At 37.7% G+C, this 27,885-nt stretch overlaps 3 protein-coding genes across 4 annotated transcripts; 1 reads left to right on the top strand and 2 right to left on the bottom strand.

The window, feature by feature from the left end:
• Nucleotides 1–78: 78 nt before the first annotated feature.
• On the top strand, nucleotides 79–6,832 carry LOC137747499 (pleiotropic drug resistance protein 1). 2 transcript variants are annotated; one of them, XM_068487622.2, is made up of 21 exons: nucleotides 79–699; nucleotides 981–1,101; nucleotides 1,278–1,366; nucleotides 1,457–1,544; nucleotides 1,623–1,782; nucleotides 1,888–1,964; nucleotides 2,046–2,099; nucleotides 2,190–2,280; nucleotides 2,367–2,668; nucleotides 2,785–3,066; nucleotides 3,148–3,464; nucleotides 3,564–3,724; nucleotides 3,830–3,933; nucleotides 4,019–4,175; nucleotides 4,254–5,056; nucleotides 5,153–5,236; nucleotides 5,332–5,465; nucleotides 5,551–5,778; nucleotides 5,872–6,043; nucleotides 6,185–6,439; nucleotides 6,523–6,832. In XM_068487622.2, exons 1-21 carry the CDS (start codon nucleotides 419–421, stop codon nucleotides 6,778–6,780), a joined length of 4,218 nt encoding a protein of 1,405 aa, XP_068343723.2. In that variant the 5' UTR covers nucleotides 79–418; the 3' UTR covers nucleotides 6,781–6,832. The 2 variants fall into 2 exon arrangements, with proteins under 2 accessions (XP_068343723.2, XP_088546177.1); XM_088690051.1 differs by having other exon boundaries at nucleotides 313–699; nucleotides 4,254–5,236.
• Nucleotides 6,788–9,179, bottom strand: LOC137747500 (uncharacterized). The gene is made up of 2 exons (XM_068487624.2): nucleotides 8,160–9,179; nucleotides 6,788–7,659 (listed from the first exon to the last, which is right to left on the bottom strand). The coding sequence occupies exons 1-2, from the start codon at nucleotides 8,754–8,756 to the stop codon at nucleotides 7,297–7,299; spliced, it is 960 nt and encodes a 319-aa protein (XP_068343725.2). The 5' UTR covers nucleotides 8,757–9,179; the 3' UTR covers nucleotides 6,788–7,296.
• A 2,901-nt stretch (nucleotides 9,180–12,080) lies between these two features.
• On the bottom strand, nucleotides 12,081–27,405 carry EMB3142 (nuclear pore complex protein (DUF3414)). The gene is made up of 45 exons (XM_068487510.2): nucleotides 27,070–27,405; nucleotides 26,732–26,827; nucleotides 26,550–26,624; nucleotides 26,336–26,440; nucleotides 26,130–26,240; nucleotides 25,842–26,001; nucleotides 25,459–25,544; nucleotides 25,117–25,239; nucleotides 24,802–25,029; nucleotides 24,591–24,680; nucleotides 23,778–23,939; nucleotides 23,158–23,274; nucleotides 22,844–23,050; nucleotides 22,322–22,423; nucleotides 22,051–22,194; nucleotides 21,585–21,715; nucleotides 21,376–21,495; nucleotides 21,034–21,157; nucleotides 20,303–20,500; nucleotides 20,022–20,140; nucleotides 19,666–19,816; nucleotides 19,466–19,578; nucleotides 19,294–19,375; nucleotides 19,083–19,169; nucleotides 18,885–18,962; nucleotides 17,995–18,192; nucleotides 17,641–17,733; nucleotides 17,401–17,514; nucleotides 17,110–17,280; nucleotides 16,934–16,989; nucleotides 16,788–16,860; nucleotides 16,502–16,692; nucleotides 16,287–16,410; nucleotides 16,096–16,173; nucleotides 15,565–15,729; nucleotides 14,813–14,977; nucleotides 14,571–14,708; nucleotides 14,187–14,330; nucleotides 13,676–13,798; nucleotides 13,462–13,557; nucleotides 13,231–13,368; nucleotides 13,039–13,139; nucleotides 12,753–12,872; nucleotides 12,452–12,584; nucleotides 12,081–12,357 (listed from the first exon to the last, which is right to left on the bottom strand). The coding sequence occupies exons 1-45, from the start codon at nucleotides 27,208–27,210 to the stop codon at nucleotides 12,274–12,276; spliced, it is 5,655 nt and encodes a 1,884-aa protein (XP_068343611.2). The 5' UTR covers nucleotides 27,211–27,405; the 3' UTR covers nucleotides 12,081–12,273.
• Between the last annotated feature and the right edge of the window lie 480 nt (nucleotides 27,406–27,885).

Below are 27,885 nucleotides of genomic sequence, written 5' to 3'. Positions count from 1 at the left end.
TAGTAATTATAATGATTTCTATTCCAATTCATATAAATTAGCGAACAATTTATATAGAATCTATATCAATTCTATTCCAATTATACAAATTTTTTTTATGTAACTTCATTATAAATCCAATTCTAACTGTTCTTCATTCCAACTCTTTATCAATTCAAATTCTCCCACTTTAATTATAAATGAATAAACGAGACATCCCACCAACTTTATAGTTCTCCAGTATTCGTGTTCTCCTAATTAGGATTTAATTCCGTATTTTTAATCCCCACAAATCACAATATTCTTGACCTGTGTTCGAAAATACATTAAAATGGCTTCCAGCAGGCTTTTACTCTTTGTCTTTTGCTCGCCGTAAAAAGCAGGGAGACCTTTTCCTGCTTGTTGTGGTCAACGAATACAAAAAAGAGAAAGAACAGCCATGAAGCTCAGCCAAGAAGAGCAGCCAAACTCCTCCTCCGAGTCGAATCGGAAAATGACGTCATGGGCTGCTTTAGAGCGAGTGCCTACGCGCTCGAGAGCAAGGAGAGGTATTCTGCTCGCGGAAGATCAAGAACACAACAGAGAGATTGATGTGAAGGAACTTGGATTAGTAGAAAGGAAAAACGTTTTGGAGAGGCTTATCCGGGTTAATAATTCAAACCAAGATGAAACTAGTAATAATCCCACGTTCTTGCTCAAGCTCAAGGACCGCATGAACAGGTAATCTCAATATTCTTATGCATTTGAAGAAGAAATTCCACGACATATTGACAACTGTAATAATATCGACGACATATCAGCATTTCGATAAGGTTTTAAATTGATAATATGTACTTTTCGGTTTAGGGTTTAGTATTTAGAATAAAATATAATATATACTGATATAACTTAGAAAAGTTGTTCTTGGCACTCTGAAAAATATCATTTTCACTTGTTCACATGTGGTTTGGTTTTGGCGGGTTTTGAATTTTTTTCTGTGCGTTTGTAAATAAATTATGCAGAGTTGGACTTGAATTTCCAACAACTGAGGTGCGGTTCGAGCATTTGAACGTTGAAGCAGAAGCTCACGTAGGAAGCAGGGCATCGCCTTCAATCCTCAACTTCTCCCTTAATATCTTAGAGGTAATGTAATTAATCACTAAAAAAAGACGGTGAGTATTTGGAGCTAATAGAAAACTTGACACAAAACCGAGTATACAACCGACCTCACTTAGTTGGATAAAGCTTTGTTTTAGTTTTATGTACGCATGTGTGTATTGAAATTAACCCTTTTTCTCTCTCTGAATTTGAATTTGAAGGGGTTCCTGAAATGCTTTCACATTCTTACAAGTAAGAAGAAGCCAGTGTCGATCCTCCACGATGCAAGTGGGATTATCAAGCCAAGAAGGTGAGTAATTCTACACGATCAAAATCTTCAAACTGCGTCTGCATTGCGTTTTTCGTGCATATTAATCTTGTTATGGTCTGATTTCTGTAGAATGACACTTCTTTTAGGCCCCCCGGGCTCTGGAAAGACCACATTACTATTGGCATTGGCCGGAAAACTTAGCAAACACCATCTAAAAGTAAGCGTACATACATCATACTTATTTCACTTTTCACCATTTGATTTAATGTAACGTAACTGGTGACTTAACTATTAGCTTTCGGGGAGAGTTACATACAACGGACAAGGGATGGAGGAGTTTGTGCCGCAGAGGGCGGCAGCTTATGTTAGCCAACACGATCTCCACTTACCGGAATTGACAGTGAGAGAAACACTGGCTTTTTCAGCGAGATGTCATGGTGTTGGGCCGCGCTATGGTACGCTACTCTCTCTAGCTTAAAGTACCCTCAATTGATTTAGTTTTAAATAAATCTTGAATCTCGATTAAGTTATTAATTATTTGCATTTGGTAAACAATTCAGAATTGTTGGTAGAATTATTGAGAAGAGAGAAGGCTGCAAATGTCATGCCGGATCTTGATCTTGATCTAATCATGAAGGTATGAACATAGTTTGCACTTGTTCCTTGAAGTAGCATTCCGATTTTCCAGAACTTATTGATTAAGCTTCTTTTTTCGCAGGCAGCGGTACTAGAAGGACGGGAAGCCAATATAGTTACAGACTTAATACTCAAGGTACGTCCCTTCCATTCGTCCACGTTAATGCCTTGCATAAATAAAGATACTATCTTGTTAATAACTGTTTTTGCTAATACAACTTTTCAGGTTTTGAGACTGGAAGCTTGTGCTGACACCGTTGTAGGGGACGAAATGACCAGAGGCATATCTGGTGGACAAAAAAAGCGAGTCACGACAGGTAGAGCTAGCGTAGAAATTGTAGTGAATTAGGTTGATTCAAGTAAAAAAATTGTTATTTAAATTCTGGCCAACCATTACTTACAGGGGAGATGCTAGTCGGACCAGAAGGAGTACTTTTTATGGATGAGATATCGACTGGTCTGGACAGTTCTACAACATTTCAAATAGTGAATTCGCTGCGTCATTGTGTCTACATCCTCAATGGAACTGCATTAATCGCTCTCCTGCAGCCAGCACCGGAGACGTATGATCTTTTCGATTACATAATTCTCCTCTCGGATGGATACATTGTGTATCAAGGTCCCTGCGAGAATGTGATCGAGTTCTTTGAGCACATGGGATTCAAATGTCCACAGAGGAAGGGAGTCGCCGATTTCTTACAAGAAGTAAGTTAACATAACTCACTCTTATAACGATTGACATGCATATATATATATATATATATATATATATCTCCTTCGACTAATCCAACTATTATTTTTGTTTTCCCCTTCGATGATAGGTGACATCAAGGAAAGACCAAGAGCAATACTGGGTCTATAGAGATAAGCCTTATGGCTTTGTAACTCCCAAAGAGTTTTCTGAAGCAATGAATTCGTTTCACATTGGTCAAAAACTCAGCGATGAGCTTGCTATTCCATTTAACAAGTCTGAAGGCCACCCTTTGGATTTAACAACTAAGAAGTACGGTGCTAGCAACAAGGAACTGTTAAAAGCTTGTATGGACAGACAAATTATTCTTATGAAGCGGAATAAATTCGTCTACATTTTCAAATTGGTGCAGGTATATAAGTCTGCACTATATAACCCTCCCTAAGTCCCCCACCCCCACCCCAATGAAATTCATTAAATGCCTGTATTTCAGCTTATTGTAGCTGCTTTTGTAACGACGACGTTATTCCTACGCACTGAGATGCACCGGAATACAGCAGCAGATGGTGGAATTTATATGGGAGCTATGTTCTTTACACTGCTATCAATCATGTTCAATGGGTTTGCGGAGCTGCACATGACTGTTGAGAGACTTCCGGCCTTTTACAAGCAAAGGGACGATCTGTTCTATCCAGCTTGGGTGTATACTCTGCCTCAATGGATGATACGGATCCCTATGACATTTGTGGAAGTCTCCATTTGGATGCTCATCACTTACTATCCCATCGGTTATGATCCAAGCTTCGCAAGGTGATCGATTGAAAAGCAGAAACATATTCTAATAAGATTTTTGTGCATTGGTTTATATATGAAATCTAATTATGAATTTTTGCTAACTTGCTGTAACAGGTTTTTCAAGCAGTTCCTTGTGCTAGCATGCATTAGCCAGATGGCAAATGGACTTTTTCGATTGATAGGGGTAGTAGGAAGGAACATAACTGCTGCAAATACATTCGGGTTTGTTGCTTTCCTCGTCATTCTTGGTCTGAGCGGCTTTGTTTTACCACGAGGTTGATCTTTGATACTTTAGTCTCATGTATTATAACTAAGTTAATACGGTGCTAGTTTATATCTTTATGTTCTGGTGGATGAACTGATTTAGCTTTCTATGGCAGACGATATGAACAAGTGGACGTTGTGGGGATATTATCTCTCACCGTTCACATACGGACTGAATGCAATGGCTGTAAATGAATTTCTGGGAAAAAGTTGGAGACATGTAAGTAACGACTCGATGATTGAGCCAACGTATTGTTAAGAAAAATGTTAATTGGCAAATTAATGTGTGTAAATGTGTATTGTAGGTTCCTGCAAACTCAGCAGAAGCGTTAGGAGTTATAGTCTTGAAGTCTCAAGGAGTATCTCCAGAAGCACGTTGGTATTGGATTGGAGTGGCAGCTTTGATCGGATTTACTCTTCTATTCAACTTCCTTTTCACGTTTGCACTTGAATATCTTGATCGTAAGAACCAACTAACCTAGACATTTTTTGTTCTGTCTTCTTAAATGTTTATGTACTGAAATTTTGCTACATGTACAGCATTTGAAGAGCCCCGTGCAGCATCAGAAGTGTCCAATGAGGCTTTGACTGCGGTATCAGAGGGAAGCAACATGGAAGCCAATAGTACAAAGAGGCAGCGCGGAATGGTTCTGCCTTTTCAACCTCTTTCGGTTACTTTTAATGAAATACGATATGCGATTGACATGCCTCATGAAAAGAAAGTTCAAGGCATAAGTAATGAAGGCTTCCGGAAAGAAATTCTCAAGGGTGTGAGTGGAACTTTTAGGCCAGGAGTCTTGACAGCCCTAATGGGTATTAGTGGCGCAGGTAAAACCACTCTACTGGATGTTTTGGCAGGTAGGAAAACCAGTGGACATATCAAGGGTAGCATCACAATATCCGGATATCCAAAAAACCAAGACACATTTGCTCGCGTAACAGGATACTGCGAGCAAACAGATATCCACTCTCCTCATGTTGCAGTGTACGAGTCTTTGGTTTACTCTGCATGGCTCCGGTTACCCCCTGAGGTTGATTCCCGCAGCAGAAGGATGTTCATCGAGGAAGTAATGGAGCTTGTGGAATTGACTCCAATACGCAACGCACTTGTTGGATTGCCTGGTGTGAATGGTCTCTCAACGGAGCAGCGCAAAAGGCTAACAATTGCGGTAGAGCTTGTTGCCAACCCATCCATCATATTTATGGATGAGCCGACCTCTGGCCTTGATGCCAGGGCAGCAGCAATTGTAATGAGAACGGTGAGAAATACAGTGGACACTGGGAGGACCGTAGTCTGCACCATCCACCAGCCAAGCATTGATATATTCGATGCTTTCGATGAGGTGATGATCACAATCCCTTTTTATGCTTTAGAGTTACATGGATATTATGCTGTTCAATGTTACAAGAACTTGAATATCCTCGATTTTCTGTTGCAGATGCTGCTCTTGAAAGAGGGAGGCGAAGAAATATACGTTGGCCCTTTAGGCCACCATTCTTCCAAGTTGATCGAATACTTTGAGGTTAGGATTATACATAAATCAAACACACTGTACATGCCATATTTTCTGCTCAACTGCTGCTACTAACATAGATGGTATATTATTTAACCAATTAGGGGATTAATGGAGTTCCAAAAATTAAGGATGGTTACAATCCGGCAACATGGATGTTGGAGGTTACTTCTGCAGCACAAGAAGCAGCGCTCGGGGTTAATTTCTCTGAAATATACAAGAACTCAGAAATATACGGGTAAGAGATTGATAAAAGCTCAGATAATAATATTTCTTCACATCTGTTTCAGCTACTAATACTATATATGTTAATGTTTCATTAGGAGAAACAAGGCCTTGATCAAGGAGCTAAGCACCCCTGCACCAAATTCGAAAGACTTGTACTTCCCGTCACAATATTCTCAATCGTTCCTTACCCAGTGTCGAGCTTGCTTATGGAAGCAACACATATCATATTGGCGAAACCCGCAATATAGTGCAATGAAGCTGTTTTACACAGCTATGATGGCTTTACTCTTTGGAACAATTTTCTGGGATCTTGGCACCAAAAGGTAATAATATAGTCAGACGTAAGCGTGGCCTAAACCTTGTGTGTAATCTCCTTGTCCTTAATTTGGCTGATTAAATTTTCTCTTGGAATACAGGAAAAGGGAAAGAGATCTACTTAACGCAATCGGTTCAATGTATGCTGCTGTTCTCTTCATTGGGATACAAAACTCCTTAGCAGTGCAGCCAGTCGTAGGCATCGAGAGGATGGCATCTTACAGAGAAAGGGCTGCTGGGATGTACTCGGCGTTTCCATTTGCCTTCGGACAGGTATATGTTTACCAAGTTATATGTATGGTGAGACCGCACGTGAGGGAGAGCGTCAGCTTGATCTACATTGTATAGCATTTGTGGCCAGAACCAACTTAATTCTGCGGAATCTCATGACCAAATTCCATCGATGTATTGCAGGCCGTCATTGAGATTCCATACACGTTGATCCAAACTATCATCTACGGAGTTATAGTGTACACAATGGTCGGATTTGAGTGGACGGTCAGCAAATTCTTTTTGTATCTCTTCTTCATGTGCTTCACCTTCTTGTACTTCACCTTCCATGGCATGATGGCAGTGGCCATCACTCCCAATAACACCATCTCTATCGTTGTTTCGTCCGCTTTCTATCCGCTATGGAACGTTATTTCCGGATATCTCATTCCCAAAACAGTAAGCTCTCGCATGTCTACGATCACTAAATCTTTTAATGCCAATCTTCTGAGTGTACTTACTCTCTGTTTTGATTGTGACAGAGAATTCCAATATGGTGGAGATGGTTCTACTGGATTAGCCCGACATCATGGAGCTTGTACGGCTTGTTTTCTTCACAATTTGGAGGCATCACGGACAGACTTGATTCCGGCGAAACTGTGGATGAATTTATGAGGTCTTATTTTGGGTATAGGAACGACTTTGTAGGCATTGTTGCAACTGTGTTGGTCGGGTTTTCAGTGCTATTTGTTTTCGTCTTTGCCTTAGGAATCAAAAAATTGAACTACCAAAAGAGATGAAACGATCTTTGTACAAGTAATTTTTTCGATATACGATATGAAAATTCGAATATTTCTACTTTTTCTTATTACAAGAGAAAATTCTCCTAATAAACTTTGAAATCGACATCGTCAACAAATCGAATAGAAATTTGAATGTATCAATCCATCAGTAAAGATCAGTTAACGAAAAATCATTTTACAATTAAAAGCCTTCAAGGGCACACTGCAACGTGCCGACCAACACATGTAGATAAATCCGGTTGAGCTCAACGAGCAGCTTCTTCTGAACCGATCTCCTTTCAATGTATTGACGGAGTGTTTCCCGAAATAGCTTGCCCTCAACCATCATGGCCAACGCACGTTACAGACTGCAGGCGCCCGCTGTGTTACATTGATATCTGTTGGACCATTGTCTAATTTATCTGACAGTATCATGTATGACTAGTCCGTCTTCAGAAAATTATATACAAACCAACCACGATTTGGTAGTTTGGTTCTGTTTCTCGCGGCAAAGCCTAAGGTATGAAGAACATGTTAACCCAATTTGGTGCAGTGTGCATCTGTACCATGCAGCGTGCAATGATTGTAACCCACACCCTTCAGGAAATTTCGAATCTCTCTTGCACTGCTATTGCTTGCTCGCAGCAGCCGCTCATCTTCCTCGTAGATTATATAGGGTGCTTCTCCAGCCTTTCTTGACAGTAACTTGGAAGCTCCTTTCAGCACATGATATTCCCAACCTTGCACATCAATTTTGAGCAGGAGAACAGGCTCTGTTTCCCGGATCACATCATCGAGAGGGATGGTTCTTACTTGAACTGCCACTTCTTCGTTATTCTTGAAAGCCAACCTTGCGCCAGTCGCTGAAATAGCACTGTTGTCCATCCGACCAACCAACTGGTAACAAAAGCAGGATTCACATAAGAAACGCAACAGATTGAAGATTATCACAGCATTACAAATCTACATTATTTTGGAGAGCATATTATCTAATACAAACCAAACAACAATGCCGTACATAGGATTTTCGCTGTGCTAAGTGAATTCCGTTCTGCAGCCTCTCGATTCATCCCATCACATATTCAACTAAAGGCAATACGTGATCACAATTCACTCAAAAGCACATCTGAGGTTCCATGGATTCATTTGCACCACCAATTCAACCCATTACGTACTATAGCACGTTATTATATTTTCGCAATCTAATTAGTCCGACTACGAAACAGACGTCGTGCACAGAGAATTTCTGCCCCCGAAATGCCGTCCTATGTATTCCCTCAAATGGCAAAGTTTCATATTTACTCATCTTCAATCATTTGAAATTCATTTCACATACAAACAAAATTTATAGCTAACAAAAGCACAAAACTTTAAATCAAAATTGCAAAAAGGGGTACCTTGTGGAAGGTAATATTGCCAGGGCGGTCCGAGGCGGCGGCCTCGAACACCGTTACCAAATCCCCCACACGATTCAAGTAAATCCCATCACAAATCCTCTGCAAATTTTCGAAAACCGGCTCAAAAGCAAGCACCTGAAAACCCATGACGGCGGCGGCGAAGCTGGCCATGCCGACATTGGTACCGACGTCCACCACCAGTCCGTTGTCCCTCCCTTCCCCTTTGAATTTCTCGAGAACTCCCTGAATCGTGGCCGAGATATCGGGCCTCCGAAACGGCTTCCCCTTGAGGAATCGGACGATGTTCTTGTGGGGCTTCTCCGGCAAGCTGCCCAAATCGGCGAGCGAGTAGATGAAGGGATAGCGGAGCCCTTCAACGACGTTGGCGATGACGGGGTACGCCTGCGGGCACTCCTCGCAATTGAACGGCGGGATTCGGTAGATCGGAAGATTGGTTCGGATGGTGGGGTCGTTGGCGGCGGGGGTGGCGGAAGGGCGGGTGGCGAAAAAGAAGAAGATGAAGATGAGGACGATAGTTGCAGAGAAGAGGAACACAAGGGGTCTCATGGGTTTGTCTCTTTTCCAAGCATTAGCCATTGGAAATTGGTGGGAAAAAGTTTGGGTTTTTAATTTCCCGAGAAAATGCGTGACTTTCTCGGAAAATGGGTATTTTCCGGGAAAGTTTTAGGATTTGGATCTGTTTGCAGTGGCTTTGCTGTTGCAGAAGGTTTTCTGGGGAGAGAGTGTTCGAACTTCAACTCTCAACAGTACACAGAGTGAAGGTTCAGCGACTTTTCTCTTATGGGTTCTGATTTTGGACCGTTGGATCAGATGGGTGGCTAAAATTGAATCTTTCTAGGATTTTCTTAGTAAAGTTGCAGACTTTCTGGGCTTTTCTCAGGAAAATGTTGAATTTTGGCTGATTTGGGATGAATGAGTGAGAACCCAGATCTGGATGGAAGTGAAGGGAGAGGAAACCAATCACTTTTTGTATTAGTTTTGATAACTGTTCTTGAAAACAGTTTTTGGAAACAGAACCAAAATGTTCTAAACTAGTAAGGAAATTAAGTTGCTCTGTTAAGTTGTTTTTTCAAAAACCCTATTTTTGGGTAGAGAAAATGGTTTTTGACAACTCAGCCAGAGATGTGTTAAGCTTGTTTGTGTGATACTCGAATCAAATCCTTGCTAAAACCCTTTTTATGGCCAAAAATTTGATTTTTTAAGATGGAAAACAGTTTTTGGCAACTCACTCAAAGATGTGCTAAACTTGTTTTTGTTATGTTTTTATTTCGTTTTTTTACTTTGTTTTTGTTATGATTTTTAGAATTTAATAGTATTTTATTTTGTTTGTAAACGAGAAGTCTAAGTTTTGAATTATATTAATAACGAATTTGATACTTAATTATTATGATTATCTAATTTGAGTTAGTTCAGTCCAAATTATACATCTTGAAATATAATATCGTTATAATAAAAGAAAATCATCATGCATTAAACTAGCCCAAAAGGGCATACACGCTGACAAGGCCGAGCAAAAGAAACCCGAACATAATAGTTCGAGATATATTTTGTAATATGTCGGAAACACAGCTCGATAAATTCTATTTCCAACTAATTGTACTATTATCATTGACATACCAAGTAATGTTCATGCCACACTAAAAAATCTTTTGTACTCATGGATAGATTTTTCAATGTGCCTGAAAAACATGGTGGTACACCACGTGTCGTCATTGTACAAGTGGTGAAATACTTATGTTAAAAATATTAACAACTTGAAAAATAAAACTTTTCTCCACTTATATAATGACATGTAATATATCACCTGTATTTCGAGCACAATGAAAAAACTCTAATACTCATGAGGGATTTAATGAGGTTCCACTTTGGCTAAAAGCCACCCTTCATGATTACACCCTATTACCCTAAATATCGATTATTTGGTTGATGTTTGTGATGAAATGGTATGGAAGGGAAGCCACTTTAAAAAGAAAAAACTTAGCAAAACTACTTCTTTTTTTTTTTTTTTCTTTTTTTGCTTTCTTTAAACAATTTGTTAACAAATTTTCTAGCTAACCATTCAATCTCAACATGCAGTTTTCAGCCGTTGGATTCGAAGCATGGAAACTAGAACTGGAGAAGCTTCTTTTGTTTTCTAATTGAGAAAGGAACGACGGCAACCATTTAATCGGAATTACCGTTGAATAGTTAAGCTAATATGTTAAAGAAAAAATAAAAACGAAATGAAAAGAAAAACAAGTAAGGTAGCAGTTAAATCACATGTTGTGCATGGAAGATGTGTAATTTGGACGTCTTTCACAATCGTAACATAAATGCATGTGTAATAACTTAATACATTATTAAACATCTCCAAAAGCAGAAAATTATAAGGAAAATTAATAAAAATAATTTGAAAATTTTGAATTTTAACGATAAGATAAAGAGTAAAATGAATAATATCAAAATTGATTTTCTAATATAAAAATGTAATTTTTTGTTAAAATAAATAATAACGATAGTATTTCGTTAAAGTTTCCAAAATTATAAGCTAACTTTTCTAATTAATCTGAGCCCCGGAGAGAATCACAGTCCGTGTTAAATGCAGACGGTGAAGTTTCTGTTGCGTAATAACAGCAGCACTAGCGAGGTTCATTTCGTAAATAGCTCCCAAATCCATGTCTTAATAGAAGGGTGAGAAGGGATAACGTGCTGACTTAAGCTCCGGAGAGAAGCCCCAACACTGACGGAATTCACATTTCTGCCTCTCACAATGTGCGTATCACTTGTGCAGTCAAAGTCTCAATTTTTTCTTTTTCTTTTTTTTTACTTTCTGGGCAAAAAAAATTACTCGTTAATTGACATTGACACGAAATTAGTGATGTTATTATCAGGTGATGATTGTGTTTCCATTGGAGACCACACATCCACTAATCAACTCCGGTATTAAATGTATGTCAGGTCTGGTCACAGAATCAGGTAAGAATTTCTCTAATATTATTTCCTCGAGAGTATTCACTTTCAGACTCCTCTTTCTTCACTCCTCCCTGTTTTTCCGTCCTTTGGATTGAATCAGAGAATCAAGGGACTGAAAAGGATGAGTGCTGAGAAAACGGCTGTGTGAGAATCACTATCAGCCGATTACTTACATGGAAAGCTCAGTGTTTATCCTTTTTTTTTTTAGTACATCGATATTTTTACACTAAGAAGAGACAGAGTTCGGCTAACCCACACAATGGGCAACCAAATTTGATATCGAATTCGCCATCCACGAGATTCGAACCTAAGACATCTTACTTCCAAGTGAAGAAAAATATCACCAGAACGTAGTACTAAATGACATGTTTATCCATTTATTGTGTATGAAAGCAGCATTGGAAGATTAGGGCGGAGTGAGAACTTTGTTCAGGTCTACCTCCAAGGAAACCACCAACGGAGCTCGGACCAAGACATGGCAGGTACCGAACGAAACCCGAAATTTCGGATACAAGTTCGAGCAATATTCTAATTCAATTTTCACTGTTTCGAGTAACATTTTGTTCCGACATTTCTCCTATCAAGGTTGGCCAAGGCTACGTCCGACGGGTCACGTTGGAGCACATATTTTCCTTTCTGTTAAGAACCCCATAATTATCGATCAAAACTGCTGCTGCAATAGAGATGCCTGCAAGGAACTGGTAAAACCAATCACACTCCCCGTTGCTTGCACCGGAATATTTTTGAAATCGATGTACCTTAGACCGGCTTACAAGGACAGAACTGGACTTCGAACTGCAACAATGCCCACGGCATTGCCTTCGGAGTAGTTCAACCAGAACCATGTCTCCAAATTCGATCTCATTGTTTACCTGATACAGCTCGTATCAGAATTCAATCACTTTAATCACTAACCGATAATTTCTTCGCAACTTTATCAACAGTTCATTTTTGCAGAACTCCAGCATTATACAGAATCGGCCATTTCGATGGACAAAAAGTTGTATGACTTTGCATTTTTACAGAAAGTCTCTGATATCACACAATCCTAACGTACAACAACACTATGCCATTAGAATACAAGACCGGATACATTAATGTGAAATTTATCGAGTCGGACCAATAGCTGGTTCGGACATTCTCAAGAGCCTAACCGTTGAATCGCCATTTCCTTGAGTGAAGTCGCTAATCGCCGAAACACCTTCAGATTGTGGCCTACTTTATCCTGAGAAGAGAAGAAAGGAGAATAAAAAGAAAATTTTACATTTAGCAACTGAGAATGATCAGGCTAGCAACTACAGTATAAAAGTACGGCGTACCTCGCTTAGTAACTCAAGTCGTTCTAAAGTGGGAATTAGATTTCCACACACGGACAATATGTCTTGTGCTGGTTCAGACTTGGCACCGTACATGATTGTCTTCAATGATCCCTTGGCATCGGATAACAATGAGCTGTTAAGAAAAGAAAGTCAATACCAACATCTTGGATAAACAAAACCAAATAGCCACGATCCACTGGTAATATACAGGGTTATGTAACTGATACGATCTCTTATGAGCCTCAACAAACTACGACAACCAACCCTTCAAAAGCAAAGAAACGATCGAAAAGGTCCATACCTATCCTGGAAATGGATCAGGAAAATGTTCAGCACGTGTTCCACGAGCGGAAGTACAATAGTTATTAACTGATCCCTTATACCAACAACCTGGCACATTTCCACCATCGCGATATACCTCCTATAAAACAAAAGAATCCAGAAGACAATTATATGCTCCATGAACCGGGAATAATATGTGTCAACGAACTGATGCTGATGGAATCATGGAAATGCAGTCTTGAGCAAATCAATTGAACAAAGACCACTTTACTTCTTAATTGAGCATAATGGTGAAACTCAATTACCTTTTCTGGATATTGTCTGATGGCGAAACAAAAACTTGCTGGGCAAATATATTAATGACTTCATCCACCTCCTGTCTCGATAATTCATTTATGTCTCGAATCTGCATATTATGTACAAAAGGAAATATCAAATCAGTATTAAAAAATTTATGAAGCAACGCAAGGGAAAATGTTGTTTCAATCCAATTTTACCTTATTGAGTAGTAAGGACTTTTCCTCGGCGGCTCTTTCAAGAGCAGTTGTGACAGAAGTGAGAAAGGAACCCAGCAAACTCAATGTGGGAAGTTGAAGTCCCACAGCAGCATTGTAATCTAGGGGAACGTCTGAGATCTGTAGTAAAGTAAATTCGTTAGTGGAAGAATCAGCAGATATATCAGAAAATATAGATAAGAGATTAGGCTGAAGCATAATTGAAAAATGTACCTGCAGTCTAAGGGATTTCTTTGTGACCAGAAAATATAGATAGGAGCTTAGGCTGAAGCATAATTGAAACGAGTTAAGCTCTGTCTTCCTCTGATTCTGCTCATTCGCCATCAAACAAGGGGGAAAAGAAAACAGAAATATCAAAAACTAAGTTACAAGATTGAACAGTTGATATGTCAATTTTAGGCTAGGCATAAAAATAAACTGTCCAAACCTCAACACGTTGAATTGATCGAGTAGTACTGAGAGACTCCCAATCACGAGAGAAAAGAGCATGCATCAAACCAAAAAGCCCTTGAACAAAGCCACATTCATCACGCTCTTCGTAGGGCCAAACCTACAAAGGGGGAAAAGTTGAAGTGCATTGCATCTATTAAATATACATGTAGAAAATGACAGCTTGTAGAACAATATTAACGAAAAAGTAGACAGGATATTAAAAAACAGCATTGCAGCTTATACTACGATATATGTTGAAAATGGCAAAATGAATTTTAGGGATCCAGTTGGATACCCCAAAAAAATGGATGATCCAATCCTTCTCAGTCATGTTGCAAGACTCAACTGTTCAAAGACCATATATTGAGGCATATTATCGGAGGCTCGAGGCATGCTTAAAGTTGACCCAGATTGTTGAATGTATTCCACACAATCGAACTTAAAGTTGACCCAGATTGTTGAATGTATTCCACACAATCGAAAATAGACTATAGAAGAATTCTTACCTTGCTAAGGATACCAACAACCAGATTTATCTGTTCCATCACCAACTCATCAGCTTCAGAAATGTCTTCCCGAAGAACATGATCAAAAAGTGATCTATGCCCTTTGACAAAATCTATTACTTCACGAACAATTTTATTCTTCACCTGTTATATAAATCCAAACATAAACGACATTTTCTGAAATGCATTAAAAAGGACACTGAAGAAATAACAACCTAATAGTGACAATTTCCATCACAATTGCAAGGTACTTTAGCAGGTAAAATTATCTCTAGTAGATGAAGCCTACCATGATAAAACCACGATTTTTGGACAACAGAACCAGAAATTTTCAAAAGCTTCTTACTAAGAACAGAAAAATCAATGAATGACAGGAAGGCTAACCTCAAAAAATTCAGAAGTATCAACCAACGACAACAGAGAAAACACTAATCTCAGAATAGGAGTTATAATCATCCTTTGCTTCTTGACATCCACTGGAACATCTCTTTGATGTTTTGTGTCAACCCATCTCAAGCTTCCCTGCATTAATATGGAATTGAGCAATGAGATGAAAGAAATTGTTTGAGTAAGCACACAGGCAGTTTGTGTTTCTTGTATAAATGAAGCATACAAGCAGCACTTACGAGAAAGTTGACTGCCTTGCATGAAGCAATATGCTCCAAAGCACCCATGGAAAAGAGAACCTGAGCTCCAGATTTCCCGTACTTGTGACTTATTCTCAGTAGTAAAGCAAGTTCAGCCTCAAGAGTGTATGCTCGCTGCAATGTTTCTAGAGAATGTCCACCATCCTAGCGCAAAGTTTTAGCAAATTATGTGAGATCATATATGCAAAGTTAAAAAGTAAAAACTGGCAACATGGAAGTGCCCAGCAAAACTACTTAAAAAGAGATAGTATGAAAGACCCGAACATTGACATCATAGAAGAAAAAACATAATTACACCAAGATTCAAATCAAAACAAACTCATATATACACTAAAGATTGGCAAGTAAAAGAAGATTGGGATGGGCAAATATGTCACTTCCTAAAAGGATTTCATACTGGCAAAGTTTCTTTCCTATCACATTTTAAGTTTATTTATTTTATCAAGTGTCAATATGTGTTGGGTAAGACTCGTAATGGTGCTCATGGTAACAGTATCTCCAAATTAGGATTGCCCAAAAATTTATGCATAATTAAAAAATAAGGTCAGATCAGTAGAATGGTATAGTAAGTTCATGAACAGCGTCTTCCCATAAAAACACTACCAACAAAGGAAAAATATTCTAACAATTTTGAAAACAGGAGATCTTTCAATTAGCTGATTTAAACCTGCCAAATAAAATACAATCAAAACAACCCTAACATTGAACTTTATGATTGACTAAACAACAACCTGATGAGATAAATTGCTGATGCTCGTTAAGCAAGATCTTAAGAAACCCCTGCTTTGAAGTTGGCTTAAGAAATATCTTTCATGATCTACACAAATCAATGCATCCAAAACATAAAGTGCCATTTGCTTTCCAAGTTCACTGCCTTGAGTAGCATCCTTTACTACCTTCATTCATGGTTAAAGAGAAAAATATGTCAAAGATAAAAAGATAGGAAAAATGGTATTTGCAAAATCAGCATCAATTTAATAGTGCCTGCATGTCTGTGTGAAGCGCACGCACTCAAAACTATGGTGCAGTTAAATAATCAGTTGCTCAAATAGATGTAGCAGATATGCATGAACTATCTTCACCTATCATTTAGATACTGCAGAACCTTTCTAGAAGCAAAATATCTTTTACAGAATTCTTCATTTTTAAATTATATATCAGATCCAACTCCTTCCAATTAATATATTTGGTCATGCATCCTAAATTTATCAGGCTAGATATTCTATTAGATACCAAACAATCCGCCAAGAATAAACACTTACCAAATCCAAAATAGACTGAGCTTCTTTCCTTAATATAGAGAAATTGGCACGAGCAAGTTCTGCCTGTTCTCGGTTGATCTGAGAAAATAACATATGTAGTATCAGTATCACCATTGTTAAAGCTATCCTTTCCACCATATGAAATTTAGTGCAAAATAAGACTTTGCCTTGTAATCATAGAAACTACACACCTTCTGGAGATCCATATCATCACCATCTTGCTCAAGCAGCAAGAATTGGAGAACGGTTGACGGGACATCTGGATCAAGCATATGTTGACAATACTGAAAATAGCTAAGAAGCAAAGCATATAGCCTGAAAACAATGATTAATGAAGGTCAGATGCTGAGTGAAAGAGTTTAAACAAGGATGGAGAAGAAAACCAATATCCTGACCAGGAACATACCGTCTCCTTAAGGCTTCTGATGATTCTTGTCTTAGAATTGCCAGCGTAAGCTTAAACAGGATTGAGTGACAAGCTCCATTTGGTAATTGTTTTGCCATGATAATATCAAGGCATGCCAAACTATCAGAACTAAGACCACCAGGGAATAAAAATCTTTCATCTCTTAACTTTGCCATGCATGTCAGAGCAACCTAAGGAATTTTCCATTTTTTAGTTAAGAGACAAAGACCAATAACTTTCAACTGCAGCGCAAAATTGTAAGACCAGAAAAATAAATCATTCATACCTGGCACAGCATAAATGCCATCTTCAATGAACAGTCTGGAGAAGCAGAAGCAGTCAGAGCAGCATCAAGAACCCTGTCAATGACGAGACAATAAGTAAAGAGAATGTAGAAAATGATGAAATAGAAGACTATAATAATGGACATACTGATATAGAACTTCAGAGCGATTTCCAAGTGATGATATTCTTCTGGATGCAGATATCTATTCAGAGAAGAAAATGACAAACGTTGGTCAATGTAATTATGACAAAATTAGTACTTTAAGGTTAAAACCTAATGGAAGACTTCTCAATTTTGTGAACTATGAAAGAAAAGAACAGACCTCAACAACATGCGACCAGCCAGTTAACATATGAAGTTGGGCTGCTTGCTCCTCAAGGTTCTTATTGTGCTTCCAACCCCATCTCAACAACTGTTGAATTGTTTCTTTTACATCGTTCAGCTCTAGGTCACTGCCAATGGTACTCAACTGAGGATAAACAGAATTGAATTTCTGACCAAAGGAACAATATAAATCAGCAACTGGGTTAACTGTTTTTAATTCATGGAACAAAAAAATTGCACTCCTAGCACTCATTGTATAAATCCACTTTCTGGAACTTAATTAAGCAACCTGCCAAAGTTTGTCACGGAATGAAGCAAGATCTATCAATCGATCACCACGCTCAGAGTAATAATGGACACCTCCCTTCCCAGAAGTTGTAGGATTACTAAGTATGTCATCCACCTAAGAAACATATTTGATCAAATGCAGCACAAGCGAACAAAATAAGATATAAGGACCAAACTATCACTAGCAAATTAACTTACAAATATGCTCAAATATACAATCAATTATAGAACAGAATATTACCAACAGTTCATATTTTGTATTAGAAACAACCGGAGAAAGCTTCATCATGGTATCTGGGGATCTAAATTGGACTACTTCAAGCAACTCCAACACCTGAATAAGATCCCAGAAATGAATTAATTATCTGAGGAACCAGGGAAGAGAAACTAAGTTTAATCTGACAGCTATAATTGAATTGGACAAAGAAATTCCAGGAAAATTAAAATATTAAAAACCAAATTTATAAAGTATTAAAGACTCATCACGAACATCCTCAATCCTTATTGTTTATAGTATGAAGACCATTCAAAGATTAAGTCTGTGATAATGGCATGAGATTAAATCACACATGCACAACTAAGCAATTATCAATACCTTACTCTTACTAACAGTGAGGGCTACAGCATTTTCCATGCCATCTTCAAGGGAAAATGAATAAGAATCAATTCCAGTTTCAACATTTTCCTGCCCAAAAAGATGCGCAAGGATGCTAAGGCATGTCTCCCGGTGAGTAGGGATATTGACATCACCAACATGCAATTCAATGGCTAATAGTCTCAACAGCCAAGCTCTCTGTGAACAATAAGGTAGAAGCGACAAGAGGTATTAGATATGCAAACAATAAGAATCATATATAATTTAGGGAATGGAAAGCAAGCATCACATATAGATATTAATGAACTGAAACCACCTATGGATGTCAATATATTTTCTTATAACGATGTATGAGTCATGACTAAGCTTCAAGACTCAAGAAGGGCAGCCTTGACTCAAAGCTGTTGATGCACTAGGATGCAGAATGAATGTGATGAACAAATTAATTTGGAAGACAACTAACGTAGATAGATTATGACATCTCACTAAGGTATCATCCATCATAACAGGAAAATATCTATGTTAAAAAAAAAAATAAATAAATAAAAAAGGCAACGTACTGTACAAAATTATTTCAATATTTCAGTAACTACTACGGTTTTTTCATTATTCTACAAATGAAAGGAAAAAAAATAGTAGTATTGAAAGCAATTATGGCATCTTAGGATAGTCATCTGTATGTGCTAAGTAGTAGAACAGCCTCATCCTTTACATACCCATTCTTGCTTCTACCAATACTTTTTTTATCCACAAAAAATTAAGTAGGCAATCTACAAAAAAAGTAATCCCTGTGTGTCATTCACTAAACTATCAGTTCAGCATTTTGGAAACTTCACTGAGATGCAAAAGTGATAGACAAATCACCACATCCAAATAATTATAGAACAAACCTGATGAAGGGAACTGATGCGAAGCGCCTGGTTGTTATTTCGTTTAGGAAGTGGAGCAACCCCAATCGTATCCAGGTGCTGTTGTGATAAACGTAAATGAATTTTAGATGCATGTAAAAAGAAGACTGAAAACAAAAATTAGAATAAGACAACTATCATCAACTTTTTAAAGTATTATTCAAGAACTTCAAATGTTACCTTTATGAAAAACTGATACTTTTTACTACTCAACAGATCCATAGTAGGACCACCTGTTAGAGGATCTAGGCACAACTCATAAAGGAGCTGCAAAGAAACAGTCAAGAAACTCTCATGAGAAAAATTCGAACAAGCCACTAATGCAGGATCCGAAAAGAGAACAGAGAAAAGGGAAGAGATCCCTGCAGAGGTAGAGATTGTTTGATCTAACCTTGAAACCGAATTCATGAAGCAACACATTCACATCAGGCTTTGAAAGCTTCTCCAAGATTTCAAGAATAACCTTCAAGCAACTGCAAATAACATTATAGAGCACAATTCACTGGAGAGTAATTGGATTGCACATATCTGAAACCATTAGGGCATCTTTAAAGCAACTAAACCTGTAATGAAATTTTGGCTGTAAAACAGTCCGTTCAATAGGTCTGTCAAGATCAAACTTGAGTAGTAAATGGGCGATATTGGGAGCTGGCCTACTGATATTGTCCACTAGAAGCTGTAAAAATGTAAATGAGAATTATGGATGTTGTAGAATAATAATAGTTACTGGACAGGAAGAAATAATGGAAACAGCAGTGCTAACCTGCAATATCAGTACACCTGGATCCTCAGTTGTGTTCTCTATGATCTGACATGCTTCTGACCGTAATTCTAGGCAGGCTGCATAATCCTCAATCAAACTGCTTGCAGCATTGGATTTTAGCAGTAACTGTACTAGCCCAACCATGCGAGAACTGTGTCCCAAAATATTGATACAAAGATGTCATTTGTGCTTCCATGAGATGCTTATTAGATATTTTCTCACAAAAATATGATATATGTGCATGTGTGTGCAAAGTTCGAAAAAGGTTCGAAGCTTAAAGCTCTGGGCCATATCAGACCCCATCTGATCAGATCAAAGATGATGAACCAAAACACAGAATGGAAGAGAGGAGTTACCTTAATATACTCATGATTTTGATAGAGCACTGCTGAATTTGAGGTTGAAAATCATATCTGACATATTCCAATAAAGCTAAAATTTGATTATGATCTTGAGAGAGTATAACATCCAGAGGCTGCAAGAAAAAAAAAAGACAATAATAATGAGAACGAAATCCTTGAAAGAATTATGCATGTATTGCACACAACCATGAAAATTAACAGAAACCAAAGGAAGAAAATGTCTGCCAAAGTTTATTTAAAAATAAGCCAATACAATGGGTACCAAAAAAAAAAACCTGGTAAAGAGGACGCCAAAAATCAGAAAGAAGCAAATCCTTCTCCAAGACGAGGATTATAATTTCCAAAGAGAGTTGCACAGCTTTCTCTAAAAGTTGCCCATACACTTCATTTGTCCGTTCAGTTATGATGGCATTGACACCAGGCAAAAGAATGCCCATAATGTTCCGGAAGACAGTTTTGCCACTCATGAAGTCCTGTTAAAAAAAAATTGTCGTTAGAGTAAGAATGAACCTGATAGTGTCTTTGTACATTAGATCAACATCAACAGCAAATCCTTTTGCAACCCAGATGGCATAGTCATATACAAGCAAAATCCCTATGGTTTCTTTATAAACCATCACAACAATAGTACTAATACAAGGAATAACCAAAATCATACTAATTAAAGTGACAATTTCAATCACGCTAATAGAAGGAATAGATGTATGTACATATGACTGATTGAACACCACACCAAGTAAAAATAAAAGAAGGAATTAATTACGAAGAATGAATACTACCATTATTAACAGGCTTGCTTTAATATCATAAAGATACAACTAAGATATTTCATGCAGACTCAGGCAAACTAAGCAGACGCAATAACAACTCCAGAAAGGTGAAGGCAGGAGCACTAAACACCTTGGAGGTTCTAGATAAACGCACCACAATTATTAGCATTTAACGTCCATATGCTGGATTTGAATTACATGAATATCACGATTAAACAGAATGGAGAAGAACCAACTTTTAGCAACTCTAATATGGGTAGCTGCATCTGGAGTGGAGATGGTTGTGTTACTGTTGAAAGCTGAGAACGATCAGGGACACCATCAATGTCCTCCTCATTGATGTCATACAGACTCAATATCCTGCATGGTAAATCACATGAAGATCCAAATTTCTCAATAGTCAAAATCTAAGACTAAACCACACGAAGTTAAGAATTATACCAATCAGATAGATCTGGTTCAGGCAACAAAAAACTGAGAAAATACAGGAAACAGCGGAGGTGGTGGCAAGTAATCATGCAGATAAGATGAAATAAAACCCTGAAATGCTTCTAACATGGAAGGTAGGATTAACTCACATATGAAAATGCTGAAGACAAGCAACAACCAACTGCCATTTCTCACAAGGATCTGCATAGGCTCTTTGAGGGAACGGCCTAAAAACATGATCGTAGATGAACCTAAAAATGCCAATGAATCTACCAAACAAGAAAAACCTTTCGTCACTAGTGTGAGCATTCCAGAGAAAGTGTGTCAAAATTAAATGTTAAATAAATCATAAACCAACCTACGCCCTCTATCGCTTAGATCTCTTTCTTCAGAAATAAGAGCATTTAGCAGCTTAAGGAAAGATATTGTTGAAGGATATTGTTCTCTCCTTGCTTCTACTTCATTCAACTCAAATTGCATATCATATACCTGTAAAAGACATGATAGTTTTAACATATAAAATATATATTGGACCCAATTTTCCCCATACTAACCACTATACCCAAACAACTACTAAAAGGATGTATCCCATGGTTACCAAACCATGAGAAAGTAACCCTTTAATGTCCTTAAAAACAAATAATCCTAACTTGCCTCAGACCATCTCAAGACCCATAACTTGTCTATGCATTAATGAGAAGAAAAGACTTCATAGATTGACCATACAGGGTTAAGAAAATAATTATAAAGAGCAGTGTGTATTACTTATTCAACACCTAATTATTCCCCACTAGAATAAAATACAGATACCATCCTAAACCAACCTGTGCTGCCATGGGCTGTGCACTCTTCCCAACATGAGACCCAACAACCACAGGTAGATCATACTGCTCAAGATAACTCCAAACTGTATCTTTTAGGCTCGAGGAGACATGAACAAAAGTTGTGATTGCATTACGTAAAGCACCCTGCAAAGTTAGCAACATACTTTATCAACAACAGGAAATTCACTTGAAGCTTCCAACCATCACTCAAGAAACAACAAAAGTTATACTAGGATTGTTCAATGAAGCAGCATTAAATATAGCGATCAACCTTCACATAAGGAGGCACATTTTCATAACCAAGTAGTTTGAATAAAGGCTCAATATCAGGAAACCAATTGTTTCTTTCAAGGGGATTTCCGTTTTCCACAACCTGCAGCACAATCCAAAGAAACACAAGGTTATTCCTGTCAACACAACCATAATGAGACTGTCTTTTAGTGTCTGCACAATGGATTATATAATGAATCATCAACTTCACTTCTTTTTTGTTCTAATAAGCACTCTAGTTTAATAATTTGTAAAGTGTTGAAAGACTAATTTAAATAGGTAATAGGGAAAGGAAATAAGATAATATCAAATAAAAAATTACTTTAAGTAGACCAAAGAGAGGGAGGGACATAAAGTTGCTCATCAGCAAAGAGATGACTATATTATGAACATCAAATGGTATTATGAATGTCAAATGGCAGCGCCAATGACGCAAAGAGATGACTATGTTACACCACCGGTAAATAAGAACAAAAGAAATCAATTGGGTGAATAAATTGAAAAATGAAAAGCGCATAAAAACCTTTTGAAGGACATTCAAATAAGCAACAAGTGCTTTTGCATCCCCCTCTGGGAATTCCGGTAGCAAGGCACCCGCAGTTTGAAGAGATTGTTTAAATTTTTCATCATAAATTGATAAGCAGTCAAACAAAGTGCTCCACCCAACGGAGCGGAACACTTTACCCTGCAGTAACTCAAAAACCTTTGAAGCGCCCTCTTGACTAGAAGCCTGAAGGGAAAACAAGAACACGAGAATCAGACCATAGGAAATTGCATACTAGCAACGCATGCTTCAGATATCAAAATTCTAAACCAACTGGAACATGTTCTTCATACCAAGGTACTCAGCATATTCAAGAAAGCCACAAGTGTCTGAAAATTTGTATGATCCTCTCCAGCAAAATTCACAAATGTCCACAAGACATCATTGCCAGACAACAGCTCTGGTTCCTTCTGGGGAAAAATAATCGCAAAGAAAGCAAATATGAGCTCCAAGTCCCATAAACAAAAGCATACAGAATACAACGGAAAGATACATGATAGACAAGACAGCAAGAAACATTACTTCAATTTATTTGAATAAAACCTGTAGCACATGAATCTTAAGGAAATTATACTACTGTACTTCTTGTATTACATAATAAGACAAGAAAATCAAGTCAATGTCATTTGATTTTTTTTTTTTTTCTTTTTGTAAAAAAACAAAAAATAAGAATGGTTTAAAATTGATAAGGTCCTCAAAATGGAAAAAGAATGTCACATATCAAGATGGGGTTAACATGCTTAACTAACAAGTAATTTAATGGCTTAAGCTGAGTAATAATAATTCTTCCTTCAACAATAAAATTGCTCTTTCTTATTAAGAAAAAAAAAATTGAAACACAGATTTATCCAAGGACAAATGAAATCTCTATCAAACTGACATGACTTTGAAAAGTGTTCCGGTTCAAATTAACCTGATAAATTTCGCTCACAAACTCCAAAAGAGAGACGAAGGATAACGGGCCAGTTTCAGAGACTTGTTGAGAAGTTAAGTTACTATCATGTGCAAAATCATGTGATCCAGCCATGCGGTATGGACTAAGCATGCTCATAGCCCTCTCCTTTGATTCTTTTACCTGTAAGGATACTTACCAAGTTGTAAGAAAAAACTTACAAACTTACAGACAAAGGGATGAACTACATTACAAACATACATGGGGGTGGGGGGAGTGTGAGAGAGAGAGAGAGAGAGACTTGGAATATATAATGACGAGAAAGAGAGGGAGGGAATAAATTCAAACTGCCTCAGTGCAGAATGTTCCGATCAGCGTTACCCACTAGCAGTGTGCTACATAAGTAGTGAACTGGACTTCATATTTTGTAATCAAATCTTTGCTGCACCAAGTGCACGAACAAAGTGTTCATTATTCACCTCCCAGGCAGAAATACACATCTCATTCATGCAATCAAGAATCCTGAATCCATATTTTCTAAGGTAGTAGCAACTAGCAAATCAGACTAGCTCATTCTCATATATCCTCCAATGCCCAATGCATATACAGATTTTGATAATCCACATCTCATCCACAAGCTTGGTCAGTTATAAGAAATTGGATGGCACTGAAGTTGCAAACTAATTCACTTTTAAGAATAAATGAGAGACATATAGGCCAAGTTAATCTCTCAACTGCATTACTTGCTATGTTTATCAGAGTTTAATATTTTATACATCAAAACTGAATTTCCAAGCTATATACCAAAAAAAAAAAAAAAAAAATTCAACTGACCTTGTCTCTGGCGAGTGGGTGAGATAAGAAACAAGTGATCAGTTTGTGAAGATAAGCATTGTACATATAAATCATATCCTCATCATCATTCTGCACAAATTACAAAGGATTCCAATAAGAGAAAATTTAGGAAAGTTTAGTGACCAAGACAATTGGATATTTAAGATCAAACACTTTTGACAGCAACCAACGGAAGAAATCACAAACCAACCTGATATGCTGCAGTTCGTAGAACTTGATCTATCATAAACTGGAAAACATTGTTTGAAAAAATGGCTTCCAAGCACGACTGCAGGTAACTCATATCACTTGATGAAGCACTTGAAATAGTATCCCTTGCAGTAATAGCATCTTGTATTAACATCAAGTGTACAGCCCAAGCAAGCCTTGTGCTATTGACAAAACCCTGAACGTTTGGATCATTTCCAGCAGCCGTTACCTGAAACAGAAGGACCATCAATTTCCAAATCCTACTCGGAAAGTCATAAACACTGCGAAGAAAAACCAACCAAGCTTTGTGTCTTACTATTTCATGAAATTCATGTCGAAAAGAAGCATCACAGGACAGAACAGATGCTCTATCAGGTACTGCATTCAGAGCATCTGATACGAAAGCGATCACCAGAGAAAAAAGAAGACTAAATGTAATCTGCAAAAACATAAATGTATAAATAGTGTGATGAGGCAGCAGCATGATATGTAGACACAAATGCACAAGAAGATGTATAAAATAATAAATAGATGCATGCATAAAATTTGTGCTTGTGATAAAGGCAACTAGCATCAACTGTCCAGTAAATTTCAAGCCCAACCTTACAAACAGACAAGAAGTAAAACTAAATCACTCAGCAAGAAGAGAAGGACATGCCTGACGTTTCATGGTGTTGTTAGTGTCACTAAGTTCAGCAGCACTGTCTTTTAAAACGAAAAACATATCCTTTATATCCCTTGAACCTGCAATCAACATATCCAATAAAGATGTTACTATGAATCATGTTAAGAGATTCCAGCACTTTTAATTCACCAAAAAGATCCATACTGACCATTTCCTCAGTAAGTGTTTAATTACAGAGGCAATGCTAATAAAAAATGACTACAGTTTCAAAATAAGGTAAAACTCAGACCAAAATAAGGTCAAACTCACAAGAAATAATAGTAAGTTCTTTGCATGCATCTAACAGTACACTGTAGTATTCAGTATGCGCAAAAACAGCACTGTGGTAAAAAAAACCCATAAGATGTGTTGCTTACTCGTCCGCACAACCATAATAGAAAGGACGAGGCAATGTCCAAGTATGAGCCTCTCCCTAGATACCACAGCATGCCGTCCCACAAGAGCACCTCTAGAATCTAGAACATAGTGCTCAGAGTGAGGACCACCCAGGCCAGCTGGTTCTTCTCGATTAAGTTCCTATAATCAAACCCACAAAAACTATGCTCAAAACTATATCGAACAATGCCAATCATTGTGAAATTTATACCAAAAGAACACACGACCACAGTGACACATAAGAAAAAAGTTGAGAGATGCTTCCAAACCTTTATAAGAGATATCAACCTTTGTCTCAGCCCATTATTGATAAGATTTTCCAAGTATTCCTGAATGTCAGACACGAGATCAGCTTCAAGCCCCTGATCAAGTACAACAGCCTGCAAAAGCAGTAGTATGAAATCACATTTAAGTAATGACCCAAACAATAAGTAAAAGGTTTTAGGATGATAACTAGGGATAGAAGAATGAATACCCTAAATAGTGTATAGAGGGCAGTTAATAGATCTCTTCTTTCAGTGTACCAGAGCCCCGCTGCAAGGCGCAAAATTTCCAGTGGTTCTCTTCCCATTATGCCCCACTAGGAATAAAAAATACAATTAAACAACCAGACAATCATGTAATACTTCCAACATGTAAACTGTAGGACAATGGACTATCATTATGAACAAAAGACAGCATAAATCTACCTCCTGATTAGCAGAGATAAGCAAACGGACGCAGTCTATCTCATTGAGATGGAGGTCGTCACTCAACTTCAAAGCCTACGATCCAATTCCAACATAACATCAAAACTCATATCAAATTCAGATAACATGCAAAATGTAGCTCAAACTCTATCCATTCAAAAAGGAAGAAGCAGTATACATACAATCTGAACATCTTGGTCATCAAGTGAAATTGGCGGTCCATCAGGAAGCCTAACTTCTTTTGACTGAACTTGTGCCCGGTCCGAGGGTTTCGGAGGCTACAAAATGTAATCAATACAATTCAGCAATTACAGTAAAATCCAGGAAACCATTAAGATAACAGTACTCGAAAACGAAATAAACTCTAAGCAACAATTCCAAACTCCAAACTCTCAACGTACAACTTCAATTCAAAAATCTCCCATTACAGAATTTCAAAAAGCTCTGTACTTCAGTTAACTTTTCTTTTCCAACGTTGTGCTCAGAGAAATCAAATGGAACAGAGATGGCGGAAGCGTACCGGATAGGAGAGGAGGGACTGGAAGGAGGATAGAGAGCTGCGAATGGCGTGCATGAGCTCCACTCTCTGAGACGGGCTCGGCGGCGACGGGCCCAGCAGGGCTGATTCGATGGTGGCAAGCAGCTGCTTCGGTAGCACCATGGTTGGTTTGTCGATTGGTACTTTGGTACTCCGAGCGACTGGTGCAGAAAGTCGAAACCCTAGGAGAGAATGTTCAAAAGGCGGGACATGGGCCTGCGAGGTTTTGCAGTTTGGCAATGGAGTGGGGGAGAGAGAGGGGGAGGGGGAGAGAGAGGGAAAAAGAAGGTTTGGCTATTTTTTTGTAAACCTTGTATAAGCCCTAGCGGAGGTGACAGTGTGTGACTTACACCGTGAGGTTTTTTATTAATTTGTGCTTCTTTTTTCTTCAAATTTTTTGTTCCATTTTTGCTCATTTATCCACGACACTCTAACTCTTGAATTAAAACTTCAATTTAAGTTTTGATTCAGAAATAATTTTCCTGCTCCAAATAAGTTAAATTTCAGTTCAAAATTATTATAAAATTAATTTAGACTTTTTTTTAAATAACTTTTTAAAAAAAAATTATGTACACTATCTAAACTTAATTTTATAAACGTTTTAATATAAAAATATTTAGAATCGAATAAATATTGAAAAATCACCAAACCTGACACTTATTAACTACATAAAATTAATTAGTAAATCATAATTACTAATTACTAAACCATAACATTTAGCTCTAGCAAATATTTTACGCGGGAATTAACGAAAATATTCACTTGATGTGATTTTATCCTTTATTAAGCCCCGAAACT

This window comes from Pyrus communis, chromosome 2 (genome assembly GCF_041283825.1).
Source record: "Pyrus communis isolate YQ-2024b chromosome 2, ASM4128382v1, whole genome shotgun sequence".
Classification (NCBI taxonomy): Eukaryota; Viridiplantae; Streptophyta; class Magnoliopsida; order Rosales; family Rosaceae; genus Pyrus; species Pyrus communis.
This window is presented reverse-complemented; position numbering and strand designations above follow the sequence as displayed.